Genomic DNA, 18,479 nt, shown 5'->3' on the forward strand with positions numbered 1-18,479 from the left:
AGATGAGAGAGGAAAGGAGAGGAGAATGTGAGGGTCAGGACAGCTGCTTCTTTAAAGGTTAGGCAAGCCATTTCATAAAGACCAGTTTTTCTTTTTACAATAAACCACTCCTTGGCCCCTCACCTGCAAAAGACAGAGAGGCTTGAAGAAGGCCAGCTGCCATTCCGGGCTACGTCAAAGTCACTGTGCTTTAATGCAGACTTGGTATTTCATCTGGCTTCCTCTGTGGCCCTTTTAATATTACTCTCCTCCACAGCTCCCGTGTCACACTTGGAAAGTTGGAAAACTCTCCTTGCTGAGGAAAATAAAGCCCTTGGAGATAACAACACAGCAAACGAATGGCCAGTCCCTTGGAACCGACACTTGTCCGTTCTCTAGTAGTGCAGATATTCATAGAAATGTCTTTCCTCCCTCTAAGCACGGGATTTCACCCTCCTGTGATGTTGCTGTTGAGTATCATGGCTGATCTCCCAAGTCAGCAGGCGACAGACTTTTTTGGCTTTGGCTTTTGTAAGAGTGGATGTGACTTAACTGTCCTGTGTGGCAGCTTCTCCGGGGAGCAGAATGCGCAAGATAAATGGTTGCCGAAAAGCATAAAGAATTAGCGAAGTGAAAATCTCGAGTTGTTTGGTAATTGAGACAAGAGTGACTTTAAAATGCTTAGTCCAGGCCATTTAGATCCAGGATGAATGAATCTTTGCCATACTTCCCTCTCATTAGCATGTAGATCTGAGGCTTTCCAGAGTAACGGAAAATTAATTCAAATCCAGCCTGGCGGAATAAAAAGGATAGAAATCAAGAGCCTGGAGGCATTTTCCTTTTAGCCCTTTGGGGAGACTGGCCTTTGCCGCCCCGACCCCTGAGGTTACAGCAGGGAGAACTGGGAGGCGCTAGGACCTGGGTGGCGCCTGGCTGAGGCCCCTGCTCGTGAGGGCGGAGGAGTAGAGGAGGAGGGAGATGTGGGGAAAGGAGGGGTGATGGGGGGGGCGGGGGAGTCATTTATGCGGAGCGGGCGCTGCTGCCGTCGCCACTCACAGTCCCCGCGCGCTGCTCAGAGCCAGAGGGAGCGCAGCGAGAGGGCGAGCGAGCACTGGGAGCCGGGTTCAGCAGAGGGGACACCCGGCCGCTGCCTGCGCTCCGGCCGGTCGTCTCCGCGGCACTCCGGGGCGGGAGAGGAGCAAGAGGCAAACGAAGAGTCCCAGAGCGGAGCCGGGAGAGCCCGCGGCGGAGGCGCCCGTCCCACTCCGCCGCTTCCCGTGCCATCCGGAGAGCGATTGCTCACCTCCCCGCCGGCCCAGAGCCCGTCACCCCGGTGCCCGCTGCCCCAGGGATGGTCTAAGAGCCTGCGAGGGGCTCGCAGCTCTGCTCCGCTCCCGGGCTCTCTGCCTCCTACAGACCGCTCCAGGCTGCGCGCCCGGCCGGCCCAGGCCGGAGAAGTTAGTTGTGCGCGCCGCTTAGCGCACGAGCCAGCGGGCGGGCGAAGGCGGCGAAGCACCGGGATCATGGACTGGGGCTGGGGGAACCGCTGCTGCCGCCCAGATCGGCGGGACCTGCTGTGCGTGCTGGCACTACTCGCCGGCTGTCTGCTTCCAGTGTGCCGGACGCGCGTCTACACCAACCACTGGGCAGTGAAGATCGCCGGCGGCTTCGCAGAGGCAGACCGCATAGCCAGCAAGTACGGATTCATCAACATAGGACAGGTAACCAACCCCCGGTGGCACAGGCTCGGCACCCAGAAGCTAGTCTTCTGGGGGCTTCTTGTTCCCTCGGCTTCGACCCCTCCCCCTTTTCCAGATGTGCTTCTGCAGCAGCGGCCCGAACTCTAGGGCGATGCTCCGGGCTGCGCGCTCCTTGCACAGTTGCACATATGTCCAGAAGTTGCTGGGATCCCTGTTTAATTTGTTTTTACAAGCGATGTGGGACAGGTAGGGTCTGTGAAAAATATGGAATGCCCTTGGGCAGGCTCAGACTCGCCTGGACCTTTGGACCTGGAAAGTCCAGAAGCGCCATTTAGCTTGAGGAAATACCCCTGCGAGTGGCTGTGGCAGAGAAGGTTGAGACCTTTGGAAGGCCAAGGAGCGAGACCGCCCCTGGTTCTAACTGGGAGAGAAAAGCCTGGATTAACCTCTTGGTCCGCGGATCTGCTGGGCTCTGGAGAGCTTGGAGTGCGGCGCCTGGACGGGAGGTGGTGGGGAGAGAGGAAAGGGGCGGGACATTGTGAGGGACACACAGATTTAAGGGGGTCCTGGGTCCTGGCTGCTGCCTCCTTTGGCCAGGATCCAAATGTTGCCCCCCGGAGCTGGGTGGGGTGGGACCCGGGAGACACTGAAAGCGGCTGGGAACTTGGGAACCTTCTCCTGGCTAGAACCTGGGGTACTCTTGTGGCTTGTGGCAGGAATATTTTGACGAGGTGCTGTTGGTGGGTTTTCTTAGAATTTGCCATGTTGAAGGAAATGCCAATACGTTTGTATGGGACCTTTGGCAGTGCCACCGATTTGTATTTTGGCCTAAGTGGCCTGCATTTCATGCTCTTTCCCATGTCCTACCAGGAACGGGACTGGAGAGGGCTCCTTTAAATGTCCCTCCTAAGGACCTCTTTAGAACTGTTCCAAGGAGGTAGTCCTGCAGGCTCTGAGGAGACTAGGGCGGGTGTTTGGGGGCGTTCACATTTGGTGCTTCAAGGCTATGGGGCAGGAAGGTGCCCGTTAATGCTGAAGAAGCAGGAGGGCACAGATGGTTTCCGAGAACGATTTCTTTTGAACTCCAAGCCTGGGATGGCAGGACTGTTGGACAGTTTTCACCCTGCTCAGGCCACCATGGGGAAGCTGTCAGCAGCAGAGCTCAGGTGCTGATGTCCCTTTCTAGAAATAAGCTGGGGAGCAGCTGTGAGGGTTCAGAGGACAAGAGGGCAGGCAAGGTCTTGCTTTTTACCCTCTCTCCTGTAGGGAGGGTTTATTCCAGAGAAGCCAGTACAGTGAGGGCTGAGACCAGGGCAAGGGGCATGGTTTATGTCCTATTCCTCACCCTTCCCTTGGTCCCCTAAAGAATTTAGGGCACCTAGCCAGATTTTGTTGCCAGAGTGCCAGTCACCTGCAGGAGAATTGCCCCTTGGAGTTCTGTTGGTCTCCTCTGTGAAAGATACAGGGAGTCCATTCCGGGTCATTTTACAGTTGAGCACTGAATATACCTCAGTGGTGCCAAGGGGACAAGAGCACATCTCAGATCTTTCAGGGGACATTTTCAGTTCAGCCAGCATTAAGCAGCTTCTATGTCAGCTGTAATAGGGAAGCTCAGTTCTTAAAAATCACACTTGTTTCTTAATTTCAGAAACAACCTTGGTGTACACATTTGATATAAAAGAAAATTGGGAAATTGGGACAGTAGGCTGATCCCCAAACACAAAGCTACAGTGGGGACCTAAGATTCTGGTTCCGGCTGGCTCTTCTGTGCATCTTGCAGATTAGGGAATCCTTCCTTTGAATGTGCAGAAGGAACAAGTAAAACCCCATCCCCCTGAATTCTGATTGGGTAGTTCAGTACAATGGGAGCAAATATCCAGGCATGGTTCACAAATGTTTAGTTTAGAAGGACCTGGATTTGTTGCTACTAGGATGGTTCTTAACTTGCAAGGGTGGAGAGGGACTCCTGTCCTTTGGACTCAGAATAGTGTTTAGATAGCAGGATCCAAGAGCCTCTCCTTAGAAGGGAGAGCTGCTCTCTCATCTACTTTAAACAAGCAAACATGTTAGAGTCCTATAGTTCTACTGACTTTTTACAAAAGCCTTTATAGTGAGGGTCCACAGCTTTTCATGTTAAGAAGAATACTACGAAAGTTTATGTATAGATAACAGGAAATACTAGTTAGTGTAGTTTTTTTACAACCCCGCTGTGGACATACAGCCCTGCCAGTAGTTACAGCGGACCACTGAGCCAATGAAATAACTGGTGTAAAAGACCTGCTATTGTACAGTGTAAAACATTTCCCTGCAGATCAAAGGGGCATAAGCTTTGGTTGAGACATAGGCGTGGTGAATTGAGTTCCTGTGTGGAAGATCATGGCACTGGGAGGGCAGAAGGTATTTCTTATCTTATTCATCCTTTACCTACTGACCTTTTAACACTTTAGAATCCTTTTGTTATTCTTTCTTCCCAGCAATAAACCAGATGTGGTTCAGCTTAGGGCAGTAAATAATTTGCAAATGTCTCTGGAATGTTTTCACCTTTTTTTTTTTTTTTTACCCAGTTGTGCTGAGGATTGGGGGTATTGTCACATGTGTTACAAGTTGGAATAAAAACTCTCTTTCTCCATCTCTGTTTCTCTGTCTCTGTCTGTCTCTGTCTCTGTCTCTCTCTCTCTCTGTGTGTGTGTGTGTGTGTGTGTGTGTGTGTGTGTGTCCACTATGTTACTGTAGGTAGTAAGGTAGTGAATTTTCACCACTCTAAAGCTACAATGTTGACTGCCTTATTAGAAAGAATATAAATGCAGTGGCATGATAGCATTTAAAGGTAAGATTTCTAGCTTGGAGATTTCTGCAGAAAAGCCTAAGAGGTTCTCTTTTCTGTTGCGAAAAGACAGGATGTTCAGAGGAACAGGAGAAGCAATCAAACAGACAAGCACAAAGGACTTCTAGAAGGGATCAGTGTTGAGGATTGTCTTCCATGTGGTTTTGGAGATAGCATTATGCTTTCTTGGCTTTCATAACCTATTTCTATTTTATGAATGGTTCTGAAGTGATGTCTAGCCCTAACATTGTTAGTGGCTGCTAATTTGTTAGCCTATATCAAGTTTTCTTTGCTATGTCAGTTGTATGATGCTGATGGTTGATAAGCTGAGCCCTGACTGGGAACCCTTGGATTATCTGGAAATGCCAGCCCCTATTACAGTGGTTCTCAATTTATGGGTCACAGACCCTTTTGGGGAGTCCAGCCACCCTTTCACTGGGGTCACTTCCGACCATCAGAAATACCAGACATTTACATTATGATTCATAACCGTAGCAAAATGATATTTATGAAGTAGTGATGAAAATGATTCATAGTCAGGGATCACCACAGCAGGAGGAACTGTATTAAAGGGTCACAGCATTAGGAAGTTTGAGAACAGCTGCCATATATTAAGATGCCTCAGGGTGGGAGATATGCATAGCTGTTGGCCTGCTTGGTTGAGAAAGAAGAAGCCTTTATTCTCTGAGTTTATGGGCTAACAGTATACTGGTTAGGGAACTGACCTGTAAGGGAGTAACATCAGATACATATTACCAATTGTAGGTAGAACAAATCTGTATAGAGAGGACATACTCTGGTTATTTCACTCCAGGGAGAAGGTCTCTTGTGAAGAGTTGGTTTGCAATGGGCACTTGCTGTATTTATCCTTCTGTAAATTGCCTACAATCATCAATTTCAAGAGTGAGGTTATCAACCATAGTTTCACTTACCAGCAGGCATGGCACGTCTAGAGCAAGTCTCCACAAGGATAAAGCCAAATGGAAGGTATCCTGGGGAGTTGCGTTACAGGAGGCCATGTCAGAGAACAGAAGGGTGTGAAAACTGCAGAAACCAAAAGCAAGGCTGTACGGCTGAGAGTCACTGAATTTAATGGCAGCCCTGTGCCTTCATCTGTAAAGTGATAGATCTGTAGATAACAGAGTGAGTTAACTATGCCACCCTCACCTCAGCACACAGGCCTGTAGTTAAGGGTTTGTTGGATTCGAACCAGGGGAGGAATGTTGAAATAAGCAAGACATAAGTGTAATTTAGGTATGGTGAAAGAAAGACATTTTTAAATGAAAGTTACAAAATGTAGGTATCAGAAAAGTGAATTTTGTCCTGGCTAAGTTAAGGGAGTTTTGAACATGGGGAGAATGATTTTATATTTCATCTGATCATTTGAGATTGATCTCCCTGGACAGCAGCACCTTCTCTGATTAATCTTTAATTAGCCTTAAATAGAAGCTAAGCTTGCTCAAGATGGAAGGAAGGAAAGGACAATATGTAAAGAACAAGAACTAAGGAAGTAGCTCAGTTGTTAATACTGTGCTAAGAGCTGAGGTCAGTTCCCAGAACCACTTAAGTTGGGCATTATGGTGCATGGGTTGGAAGTTCAAGGTCATCCTGAGCTACATAATGAATTTGAGCCCAGCCTGGGCTACTTGACACACTCTTTAAAACTGAAAAATATCTGAAGAATAATTATATAATAAAGAGCTTTACCTTAGCACATTATGTTAAATCCTACTTGAATTCAAATGTTAAAAATGAATGTTATTTATAGAGGTAAAGTTGGCTGACTTTTCAGGTAAGCAGGAAATTACCTTAAACAGGAAGAACCAAAGTTGTCTTGAAGCTGCCTGATTTCCTGATTAATTCTGATCTGTGAGTAATAGGATTCTTAAGTCCTGATGAATGTTGAAGAGGGAGTTCTGGGTGTTCACAGATAGCATAGAAATAGGGGGTGTGGCTAGCTTGATCAGCTCTACTCAAGTGGACTGTGTTCCCCTAGTACATCTGTATGTAGGCATTTGGTGAACAGGAGTATATGGATGGTTAATTCTACTTTGGTCCCTAGGTGATACTTCTGGCCTTCCACGGCTTTTCACACCCAAGAACCTTAGTCCTGCCTTGTCTAGCTGCTTTCACATGCCTGTTTCTTATGATGAGATTGAACCAGAGCTGGGAAACCTTGACTGAAAAAAACCCTCAAAGGCCATGGTGTGATGATGATGATGGTGTGTGTGTGTGTGTGTGTGTGTGTGTGTGTGTGTGTGTGTGTATTCGCTCCCGTGTATCTGCTGTATTAACCTCATAGGCAAAGAATGGCTTATATGAGTCCTTTGGAGTTCTGTTTAAACTTTTGAAAATTGTTTTTTTTTTCTCTCTCTCTCTTTCCTTTTTTCCCCCCTCTTGTGAGCCCCAAAGCCACTGAATTTTCCTTATCACAATATTTCATGGACTTGTTTCCAGAGTTTTTAACTTGAAAGGTCAGCCAGAAAAGCATCATAGTATACTGGGAAAATGTTCAGGAAAAGGGAGTCCTGACCCAGAAACACCCCTTGGGATGGGAGGGATATTTGTGTTATTGGTTCAAATTCTGTGAGGCAGAGCCTGGACTCTCCCCAATGCAGAATCATCTCCAGGGATCCTTTTGTCTTGCGACCACATTACTCAGCTCATTCAGGATAGTTCAGAGACAAGTTGACTTTGGCTTCCTGTGTGATTTAAACGAGTGCCTACAGACATTTGTGCATGCTAGAAGATACAGGCACACAGTGGTGTTTATGTATTTGTCTATTTTTGCTTTTATAAAAATAAACGTTGCACATAGTTAAGAGTCAAATTACTGTGTAGTGTTTTCATTAGTTTCCATAGTACAAATTCTACACCTGAGAGTATCGAAGAGAGCAATTAATATCAATAAACATGCAGATTTGAGTGAGTCCTAGGAGAAAAATGAGAACAGGAAGGATACAGGAGTAAGAGTGTGCGTGCGTGTGTGTTTTCTTTTGCTAACTAACCTGACCCTCTCTCTACTCCTTATTTTTAAAATAGGGCACCACTGTTGGGGGGGGCTGCTAAAATTAGAAGTCCTGATAGGAAAGATGGATATTTGGCTAAAATAATGCACGAAAAGCTTTTTATGTTCTTTAAGGACACTGGAAAGTGACAAGTTCTGCTCAAAGGAAAATAAGTGGACATTGTAGTGACTGGAGCTTTGGGTGAGTGGAACTGTTGTGATTTTCCTTTGGGATATACCTGGAGACAAATGGAAGAATAGCCAGCATTGTGTCTGATTTCTCTAAGAGGATACTGAGGGTTACCTAAACTTTTCCCCAAGAGCCATGAACACAGTTTTGAGCTTAAGGCTCAAAACAACAGGTGACTTTTTTTTTTTTTTTTTTTTTTTTCAGAATTGATGTGGTCTATTCTTTTTTAAAAACCTGATCTGCTAGCAGCTAAGCCTTCCAGTGCCCGGGTTGGACAAGCCTTGTGTTTACCAATTACATAGAGTATAGGGGCTGCAAAATCAAAATACCAGCTTCTCAATTTAACTCCTCTGTGAATGTGCATTAAATAAGCGTGGAGAAGTAAACCATGAAACAGTGGAGGCCTATGAAGAACACAGAGGGAACCATCTCAGGGACAGGTATCCAGAACCCAACTCCTGCCACTTAAATGTCACTTAAATATACAATGTCAAGCACATGGGCACATGGGGACATCAGTTGAAGCAGTTAGATACTCTGTATTTACATTTCAGATGTTATCCCTTTACCAGCCCTGCTCCCATTCCCCCTCCCCCTCCAGTTGCCTTCACAAAGGTACACTCCCTTCTGATCCCCCTCTCCACCCCAGTTCTACCTGTCTCATTGAAGAGTTCTGAAAACAGCAGGTGACTTTTTTTTTCTTTTTTACAGAATATATGTGGTTTATACTCTTCCTTTAAATAAAAAAACCTGTCCCAAGCTAAACTTACATCCATTAATTACAATGATTTTTGTTCTATTACAGAAACATTCATGAATTTAATCTTAGTTAGTAGGGTTCACAGTTCAGGCAGAGGTTTACCTAAGGCATGTTGGTATGTGTGACTCCCAGTCAATTTGTAGGCATTTATGTGCCTACTTCAGGGGAAGATTTGTGAATGCTGAACAGCCAAGTTTGGATTTGTTTTGTTTTGTCTTGTTTGCAGGACTTATTGTGGACTTGTCTAGCTCCAAAGCCAGAGGGGATGCTAAGGTCTGTGACTCTCCACTTCCATGTTAGTTTGACTCTCAGGCAAATGGTTTCCACAAAACCTCAAAGGTCATGTGCGTCTTAGTAATTCTTTTACCCAGCAGTGACATTAAACCCCCCAAAGGAAGATAGTGTGTTCTGACCATTGAATGGGGTCACGTACCCTATGTTTGGGCCAGTTATTTGTGCAAAGGATAGTGGTTTATGGGTCATCTTGAGCCACATGTTCAGCTTTGGAGCGAGTGAAATGTTGATCTGAGCTGGCAATCCAACATTTGGGGAGGGACAGTTCCCCAAAGGAAAGTGAAATTCTATTACTAGAGTAAGAGAAAACAGATGTGGGTCGGGGGATGACCCCACTATTGATAAGACTGCATAATGCCATAATGCTTAGGCTAGCTCCAACACACATCACCAGGGAGGATTAGTTATCGTGTGTTCACTGTGTATAATATGATTAATTATACCAAGTTCCATGGGAAGAGAATACAGCACGTGCTGCTTCAACAGTGACTCTCTCCAGGTCTACAGATAGTGAAATGTTTTCTAGGACTAGGGATCTTTACTAGTTATTCAGTAAATGGAGACCTACCTACCCAGTTAGTATGGCTCAGTCATGCTTGGGGAGTATTCATAATGAAGCAGAGGAAGCAGATGAAGATAAAGGTTATTGCTAATAATACAACTGGAAAGCTGTGGAAGCTCCTAAGGAAGTACATTCAGTAGGTTTGGGTGACTGAGTGAAAGTATAGCTTGAGGGAGAGCTGCAGCGATAGCCTCAGGTCCTGAAGAACGGGGGGTCGTCTGTACCATTCGAACAATCTGTGGGAGCACTATTAGGGAGATATAGATTAAACCGTAGTTTTAAAAGAATTTTGTTTAGCATCAGTTTTAGTGTGTATAGTATCGTGTTCTGGTAGATGTGTGTGTGTGTGTGTGTGTGTGTGTGTGTGTGTGTGTGTGTGTGTGTTTATTTATTAAAAATGTTTTATTTTTAAAATTTTGTGTTTTTGAATTTTAAAATGAAAACGTGTCTGCTGGTGCCTTTGTGGCTATGCTGGCCTTCAGTAGGCAGAAGCATCAAATTTATCTGGAGCTGAAGTGACAGATCATTGACAGCTGCCCAACATGGCTGCTGGGAATTGAACTTGGGTTATCTGCAAGACCCATACATACTATTACCCTCTGAGGCGTCTCTTCAGCCTACTTATTTTTTAACAGGAGTACCTAAAATCTAGTCTTCTGGCTTACAGTTTTCAGTAAACAATAAATACTGTATATTATTCCTTTAGTGTTCCTGTGGTCCATCAATCTCTAAGTCTTTCATCATCTACTCCTCTTGACTTCTGCACATCATTTCCTTTCTTCTTATTCATGGTACCCATCTTTCTCCTCTCTTGCTCAATGGCTTGCTTCCCCACGCCCATTCAGATTGTGCACATGATTGAGATCATCAGCAATATAGAAAAGGGCAGGCACAATGAAATTTCCTTTCTGATGGGTGGGAGAGTATTTAGCCCAGGAAAGAAGTAAAGATCTCTGCAGGGAGATTTTACCCTTTCTTCACCTCCACATGAACTGTGGAAGTTTGTAGGAAGTGCACTGTGAACATGAATTATTGAGGGATGACACGTGGCTAGAGAAAGGGGGACTGTGAAAGAAAGGTGGAGAAATGCCCTCAGTCAGGAAGCAAAGGAGAAAGGCAATGGGCGAAGAGAAGGCAGAGTAGGGAGGTGCTTTCTAAGAGGTCCCAAAAGAAGGGATATGTCCACTGGGTGGGTCCACAGCAGTGAGGTGTGCTATGGGAGAAGCCAACAGGGTGGGACTGAGTAGAGTTCTTAGCCAGTTCTATTTCATATTGGGATGGAGTCAGGTCGTGATTCCATGCAGAGCAACTACAAAGTCAGTATCTGCACTTCTGCTGTGTTTTCTATCTCTCTGTCCTCTCTTTCCATCTTTTTCTCACCAAGATACTGTAATTACGACATAGACCTAGGGTCAAACATCTTTGAACCCTAATTCCATCACTTCTAAGTGACTATCTTTCTCTGCCTCCATCTCTTCATGTGTAAAAGGAGATAAAAATCATTTCCTTCTCACAGAATTGCTGTGAGGATTAATTAACATAGCACCAACATAGGTTACATTGATTAATAAATAAGGAACACCACTTAATCCTTTAAGTTGTCTTAGGCTTCATTAACACATTTCAGTCTACTAATTTCTTTTTATGAATGTTGTCACTTTTCAAACATGTTGGAGATTAGAAAGGAAATAATCACCACCATGTGTGTGTGGTACACACACACACACTTAGACCTTTATTCTTCTACTAGCCAGTGAGCTCTTTGGATACAGTTCAGTGCTCCATTTACATTTCTGTCCCTAGCACAAAGCATAGAAGAGTGGACATGTTAGACCAGAGGCACAAAGAGCTGAGTAGAAGGATACATTGAAGAAAGAGAGAGAGGTGACGGTGCATCTGAATTCTTACAGGAATCAAAGTGATTGGAAAACCACACGTGTTCATGTTGTGATGGGAAGGAAGTAATGTGTAGAGTGGTCAGGATAGCATCAGACCCTGAACAGGTGAAGGGTTCCTACCGAGCGAGTAGTGGGGACTATAGAAGGGATGTCTAAAAGCTCTCATGTTTGAAATACTTTTAGAAAATTCATAAAAAAAAGATAAGCCACTTTAAAATGAGTTTTCAAATAGCAGCATGGTTACTTGTTGCTTGCACTTATGGCTCAGTAGCTATCGATTAAGCAGACAATTAAAAGAAATGAATCATTGATTAGTTTTGTATCATTTTGTCCTTCATATCAGCGGGGTGGAATTTGCCAGGTTAGAGGGAAGGCAAAAAGGGACTCTGGGAAGTAGGGACCTAGTCCCTGAACACAAGAACACTGTTTTGAAATGACTGAACAGGTTCTCGATGGAGAGGCAACTGGTAGGGACTCAGGAGTAGGGTGGGCATAGGGCTGTAAATTCAAAATAAAAATGGATGGCTAATTCAATAAAACAATGATTAGTGCCACTCGCAAGGGGTTTTCTTGCTGCTACTTATTTGAAAGGGAGTCTCCATATATCCTGCCTGGCCTGGATCTTGGAGTAATCTTGCTTCTGACTCTCTAGAGAGGAGATTATAAACATGGGCTACTATATGCATATGCCCCATCCCAGAGGGCTTTCATGAGCTTCTTCCTGTAACAGCTCTGATTGATAATAAGGTCCAAGGTGTGGCATAGGTGGGTGGCCAGAGATGAAACAGCTGAGAGCCGCAGGTAAGAAGGGGTCAGTAAGCTGAGGCGTAGAGACTGGGAAGGGTTATCAGATGGGGATTGAAGTGATTTGGGCTGGTGGACCCACTGTGCTGATAGACGTGGAGTTTGCCTCACATTTCAATTCTCCTTGGATAAATGTAGACATTATCTCTGCTTCCCGCTTCTGTGTGCTGTTTGCACTGCAGGTCCTGTGCCAACTTAAGGGATAAAGACAGACACATAGGTGATTGATTTCAACTCCCAATGTGTGTGGGTTTTCCCCTTTTATTTGACTTAAAAAACTGAGAATTGCATTGAGCACTGACTATAGAAGAAACCATGGACACTAGAAATAATACATAAAGTTGATTTTTCTTTTCTATTGGTGTATGACTTTCCCAGGGAGCTGGGAACCAATTTCTCTTGATCCCAGGTAGGGCACACGTGACGAACCAAAGACACTCTTCTGTTTTAATGTCTTTTATTTGATTAATACATTTATTGCGGTTTCTTATAGCAACATAAGTGAGGGGTTATATGCAGAAGTACAAATGACTCAAAGGCAGCTGCATCACCAAAAAAACTCATCTAAGCATGGGCGAGCACTCAAGAAAACTGGACTCCTGGAGCTCCCTGTACAGCTTGCAGACTAAAGAGTCTTCTCTCTGATAGATTACTTACTGCTTGGGGAAAGGCTTTGTAAATCTTGTAAACTCTGATAGTTTCCTGAGTCTTGTGAGTTTCACCATTTTCCTGGCTCTTATGATTCCAATTCTTTCCTTCAGAAAGGACAGGTTCAATTTGGAAACAGGAACAATAGCACATTTGGTTTTGAGGGTCTTACAATAGAGTCCAGGATTCCCTGCTTCTCTTTATGGAGTCTAGACTGACTCAAACGCATAGCGATCCTCCTGTGTCTGACTCCCATGTAGGGACTGCTGATCAGGCCTATTCTATCACACCAGCTTTAAAGTGCCATGTTATAATTTTTTTTTTTTTTTTACTACAGCTTAGGTAATCACATAGCTTGCTATCCAGTTCTGGATTAAGATAAATAATTACAATTTAGTCATATGTCATATAGCCTGCCCCATATATTTAGTGTAGCATGGTGAAGCAGAGTTCTGAACATATTGCTTAATGTATTCTTGTCCTAAGTTTTACTGCCTGCAAGATATGGATTTTAGATTTATTAATAGGGTGTCCTGTTTATAATACAAAACCTGTTTTTATTCATGTCAGATGGGTAATGTGTAACATCAAAACAAGGTGTAAGGGAGGAATGTCACACACTGCTGTGAACATCCAATCCACATGCTTAGGAAACAAAAAGATCAGCAATATAGCATGTTAAGATGGCTCTATACAATAGGTTAATCTTGTTTGCATTTGTATGTTAATATGTATGTTAATTTAGAGTTAGAATTACAAAGGAAGCATTAAGTTCCTAGTGTAATTTTCTGTGCATTATCTGAGTGTTTAATTCTCTCTTTGGAAAATTACATTTTGGATACCATGCCAGCATTGAAATCAGATTTATTAAAAGCAGGCCTTTTCTTGATGGTTTTCCCAGCATTCCAGTAAGCCAAGCGCTCTCTCTCTCTCTCTCTCTCTCTCTCTCTCTCTCCCTCTTCTTCCCTCTTCCTCCCTCCCTCCCTCCCTCTCTCTGTCCCCCTTCCCCTCTCCCTTTGTCTCCTATTGTCTGTTGGTCTGTCTCTGTATCTCTCCCTCTCTCCTTTTCTCACTCATCTTTTCTCTTTCTCTCAGTGTGTGTGTGTGTGTGTGTGTGTGTGTGTGTGTGTGTGTGTGTGTGTGTGGGTGTGTGTGTGTGTGTGTGTGTGTTAGAGGTTAGAGAGCTTTGAAACTGAAGGAAAAACTTATTGGTAAAGCTGATTCTTTTGTAATAATATTCATAGATAAAAGATTTGGTATTCTTCCTATACTGAGACAGTTACAGCTGTGAAAATATTGCATTTTCTCCGTATTGATGTTTCCAGACTTGCATCTTGTTTTCTCCAATTGAAATTATTCAATGAAAAGAAAACTTGGTCAAGCACACAAGTTAGAATAGTGTGTGGGGTGGGGGAGGAGATAATGCCAGAGCCTTTAACATCGTAGTCAAACATCCATAACTCAAAATTAGAAGAGTACTGCTTGCTTATGATGCTGTTGACTGGAATGTTTAGGAGTCCCTTCTTTGAGCACCCTGGATTACTGACAAATTAAAGTTCCCTCTTTGGGTTTAGTTTTGTTAATATAAGAATTTAAAAATGGACTCAGGGGAAGCTCAAAGACAGTTTTGTTTTTTTTTTTTTTTTAATAAGAGTTTGGAAGAAAACAGAAGGGCCAGGAAAGCTGTAGATCGTTGGAGTTGTACAGTGTGCACAGGGGAGCCTTGGGGGAGAACCTGTAGACACAGGAGAGAGCAGGCAGTTCCTACCTTCTGAGTGAGGCTGAGATGCTCAGCAGTGGAGATCAGAAGATCAGAAGCTGCCTTGTGGCGGCAAGCTCCAGGATAATGGAAGGTGGAGAACTTCCTAAAGCCTGGAGGGTAGAAAACATGCTTAGATGTCAGCCATAGCTAAAAGACTGACTGAAAATAAGAAAGTTATGCTTTCCTTTCCTTTTCTTTTCTTTTCTTTTCTTTTCTTTTCTTTTCTTTTCTTTTCTTTTCTTTCTTTCTTCCTTCCTTCCTTCCTTCCTTCCTTCCTTCCTTCCTTTCTTTCTTTCTTTCTTTCTTTCTTTCTTTCTTTCTTTCTTTCTTTCTTTCTGAGTAATGACTAAGAAAATGGGAGGATTAACAGAGCTATGTAGCCATTTTCAAAGTTTTGTAAGTGACTTTCGGTGTGTTTTTAATCTGAACTATCCAGTCGTTTGCTCTCTTCAATCTCTTATCATTGAGACTATTTATTTATTCTAGGTGCACTAAATGATAATGTGTGTGTGTGTGTGTGTGTGTGCGCGCGCGCATGTACGAGTGCATGTTGTGTACATATGTGTTGGGGATGGAAGTAATTGCAAGTGCTTTCTAGGAAAAATATATAGACTGCTTAGGATTTGTTACAGGAACCTTGAAAGTGTTATGCTAAATGAAACAGTCAAATTATTCTGTTTATGCAAAATTCACATTTACAAATCTGTTGAGGCAGAAGGGAAGAGTTGATGAGGAATGCTCACCAAAATGTCATTTAATTCATTGTTATGTCCTTTCTCTGTTTTCTAAGGAAGAGTCAGATATTCTAGACTGACCTCAAACACTCTGTAGACCAAGAATGACCCTGAAGTATGCTTCTCCTAACTCTACCTACCAAGTGGTGGGATTTAAGCCTTTTGACACTATGCCATTTTAGTGGGATTTCCCTTTTCAATCTCTGGACAAACCACTGGACAATGTGTCTTAGTTAATGCATCTATACCTGTGATAAAACCCAGTGTCCAAAAGCCACTTGGCATGGAAAGCATTTATGTCGTTTTATACTTCTCACATCACACTCCATTATTATGGGAAGTCACAGCAGGAGTGTGGAGGCAGGAGCTGAGGTAGAAACCATAGATGAACACTGCTTACTGGCCTGCTTCTTATGGTTAAGTCAACCTACTTTTTGTACAACTCAGGACCACCTGTCTAGGGATTGGACTGCCCACAGTGGGCAGGATACTTCTATATTCATCATTAAACAAGAAAATTCATTGCAGACTTGCCGATAAGTCGATCTGATAGGGGCTTTTTCTAAATTTAAATTCACCCTTCCCAGGTATGTCTAGGTTGACAAAAATATACCCAACAAGAACAATCTACTTTGAGTAAAGTGTGTGATGGATGCCATCTATCTATAAAGCCCTGGGGATAATCAATAGATACCTGTTTGGCAACCATTCTGGTAAGCATAATACTCCTACATTTGCTTGTTCTCGTTAAGTTTATCTTAGAATTGGAGAAGGCAAAATGTACACATTAGTAACCTAAGTAAATAACTTGTAAGTACTGTTAGGAAGCACGCACTTTAGTAGATTAAAACGTGAGGCAGAGAGAATGAACAACTTTGGGACAAAATCCAGAGAGGTTCATGCAGGAGGAAACAGTGAATTAGATACCTGGATGTTAAGAAGGAGCCATCCACAAGGCTGTCTGCAGGGAAATGAGCTCAATATGGAGGATGTGCATACACAAATTCCCCAAGAAGGAGGCCATTAATGTAATGAGAAAGCTATGGTGGAGCTTGAGATTACTGTTAGTCCTTCTCTGTTCTGAAGTCACCAGGACTTTTGGTATCTGATACATGACGATAAGTGCCTTTCTTCCCACTTGTCTTGCAATACCTGCACCATCTTGCTTCCTACTCTGGCTTTTAAGAGAGCCTAACTGAGCATTGTTCCCTAGATGTTTTCCACGCTTTCCTGCTTCTGTACCTGGCTTTTTGATTAGAATGATCACATGACCATTGCTCTTTGAAATCCTATGTCATCTTAAAAATCACTTCATTATCTGTCCTGGAAGTACAGCTAAACTCAACATAGAGGCAAAATCCCTGTGAGCTTTTCAACATATCCATCCCTACTGTGCTTTTTCTTTTGGGATTTAGTGCAGTTGGGTTTTAATTCCTTGGTTTCTCTCTCAGGGGAGTGGACCTAATTATTACGCTATTTTATAGCGTGCTGCATGGTGTCTCACTCCCTGGAAACAGTCAATATATTAGTTAAATTGCAGACATGTGCTCTTTGTATAAAGTAAATCTGAGCACTAGGGAACGTTTCTAAAATGTTTATAGCACAGCCAACGAGAAAGGTTGGTCAGAATATAATATGCTTTATAAAGGGGTGAGTTAAAATAATTAATGATAGCCAACACTTATCTCTTACTGTTTCTGACCTTGGCATTGTCCTTGAGATCATTCTGATTTTTGACTCTTAACATTATTTGTGTGATCACTGAAGTACTCAGAATGACAGTAGCCACTGTGCGAGCCAGGTTCCAGTTCATCTTGGGTACAGGCTGGCTTCTCCATGGATACCTGTGAGCACCAAGAGGCTGCTGGCTGTGATAACTGCCCTGAATATGCCTATGGAAGCCTTGTGTCTGCTGGGACAGTGAAAAAAAAAAAAAAGCATAGAGCCTTCCCATCAAAGAATAGGCCAGAGGTAAAAAAACAGTTCCAGGTCACAGGCAGATCTACTGTCTGCATAGAGGCAATGCAATGGGGAAAAAAAGGCAGATCCAGAATATTAAAGGTCCTCGAAGCTTTCTGGAAGATAGCAGTGAAACCTTCTGATGGCCATAGACACAGGACAGGGCCAAGCCGGATTGGTTGTTTTGGAAAGCCAGAACTCTGAAGTTAAATCTTCATGAGAGGGAGGATTGGATTGCAGACTCCAGAACAAACAGACATAAATTAGCCCTGTAGCTTAGACCGTAAGGAGTGGCTTCTGAAATATCCTGGGAGATAGGAAACAAACTCGAGACAAATAGAACAAACATTCATTGGGAGTTAACTCCCTTTAATTACAGAAAGAACATTCTCTTGGTTGAGTGACATGGACAGAAGCCAATCTCTCAAAAGAGATGGGTTTCCCCATTTGACCTATCTAGGACTGTTGGATCCAAGCCTCAAATGACCAGGCCCTCAGGCTCAGGCACATGGAAGGGAAAATGAAGGACTTCCTGGGTTTTATGAAAGATGAGAATGAATTTTTTCATGGTATGGGTGACTTAAGACTCGAGCAATCTCTTCCTCTAACATGATGCATCTCAGTGCAAAGACTTCTGTCCTTTGTTGAGACTCCTGGAAACCTTATCGGATCCCACTGTCTTCACCTCTCCTGGACATTCGTTGCTCAGAGCTCCAATCACCCTCTTTTGTTCTTCCTTGCAATTGGAACACCATGTCCATTTTCAGCGTCTGAAAACTGTCAGGCTCAGATTCTGCCTCTTTGCAAGGGTCAGTCACATGGCTAAAATTATCTGTGGGGTAGAATCTCCAGCATTTATCAAGCAAGCAGCTTATCCTTCGTGTTTTAATTTCTTTTTTACTTTTTATTTTGAGACAGAATCTCAATAAGTAACCCCGGCTGGCTTGAATCCACTCTGTAGTCATGGCAGATCTTGAATTTGTGATTCCCTTGCCTCATCCTCCAGCTATCTGGTCCAGCCAGTGATTCCTTTAATGACTGGGTTTCAGTCTGGTTCATCTTCAAATGCCATGTGACACCTAGAAGAATGCTCAGCAGTTAAAATGGCATCAGAAATGTATTCTGCATTGGACAGATGACAAGTCAGGGAGCCATACAGACGGCCCAAGCCATTGCTACCCATGGTTTGAGAAGTTATGGATTTTTGAGGTTACATATGCACAAGTGAAATGTGAACAAAAGTGACACATGTCCCTTCATTAACAGTCAGTGAGTGACTCCTGGTGATGGTCATCTGTCTGGGTGATTGGCAGACATCCAGGTGGTAGATGGTTCATTAGTCTGGGTTCTTGAGGGGG

The 18,479-nt window shown here is 43.6% G+C and overlaps 1 protein-coding gene across 2 annotated transcripts in view; it reads left to right on the plus strand.

Annotated features, from left to right (window-relative positions):
* Positions 1 to 1,446: 1,446 nt before the first annotated feature.
* Positions 1,447 to 18,479, plus strand: part of PCSK5 (proprotein convertase subtilisin/kexin type 5) — a gene marked incomplete at its 3' end in the record, with an annotated part of 393,680 nt that continues 376,647 nt past the window's right edge. For both annotated transcript variants that reach the window (XM_080912751.1, XM_080912752.1), the window contains exon 1: positions 1,447 to 1,700. In XM_080912751.1, the coding sequence (XP_080768877.1) occupies positions 1,503 to 1,700 (198 nt within the window). In that variant the 5' untranslated portion in view covers positions 1,447 to 1,502. The remainder of the gene's footprint in view (positions 1,701 to 18,479) is intronic.

Source organism: Micromys minutus (genome assembly GCF_963924665.1).
Source record: "Micromys minutus genome assembly, chromosome: 2".
Taxonomy (NCBI): Eukaryota; Metazoa; Chordata; class Mammalia; order Rodentia; family Muridae; genus Micromys; species Micromys minutus.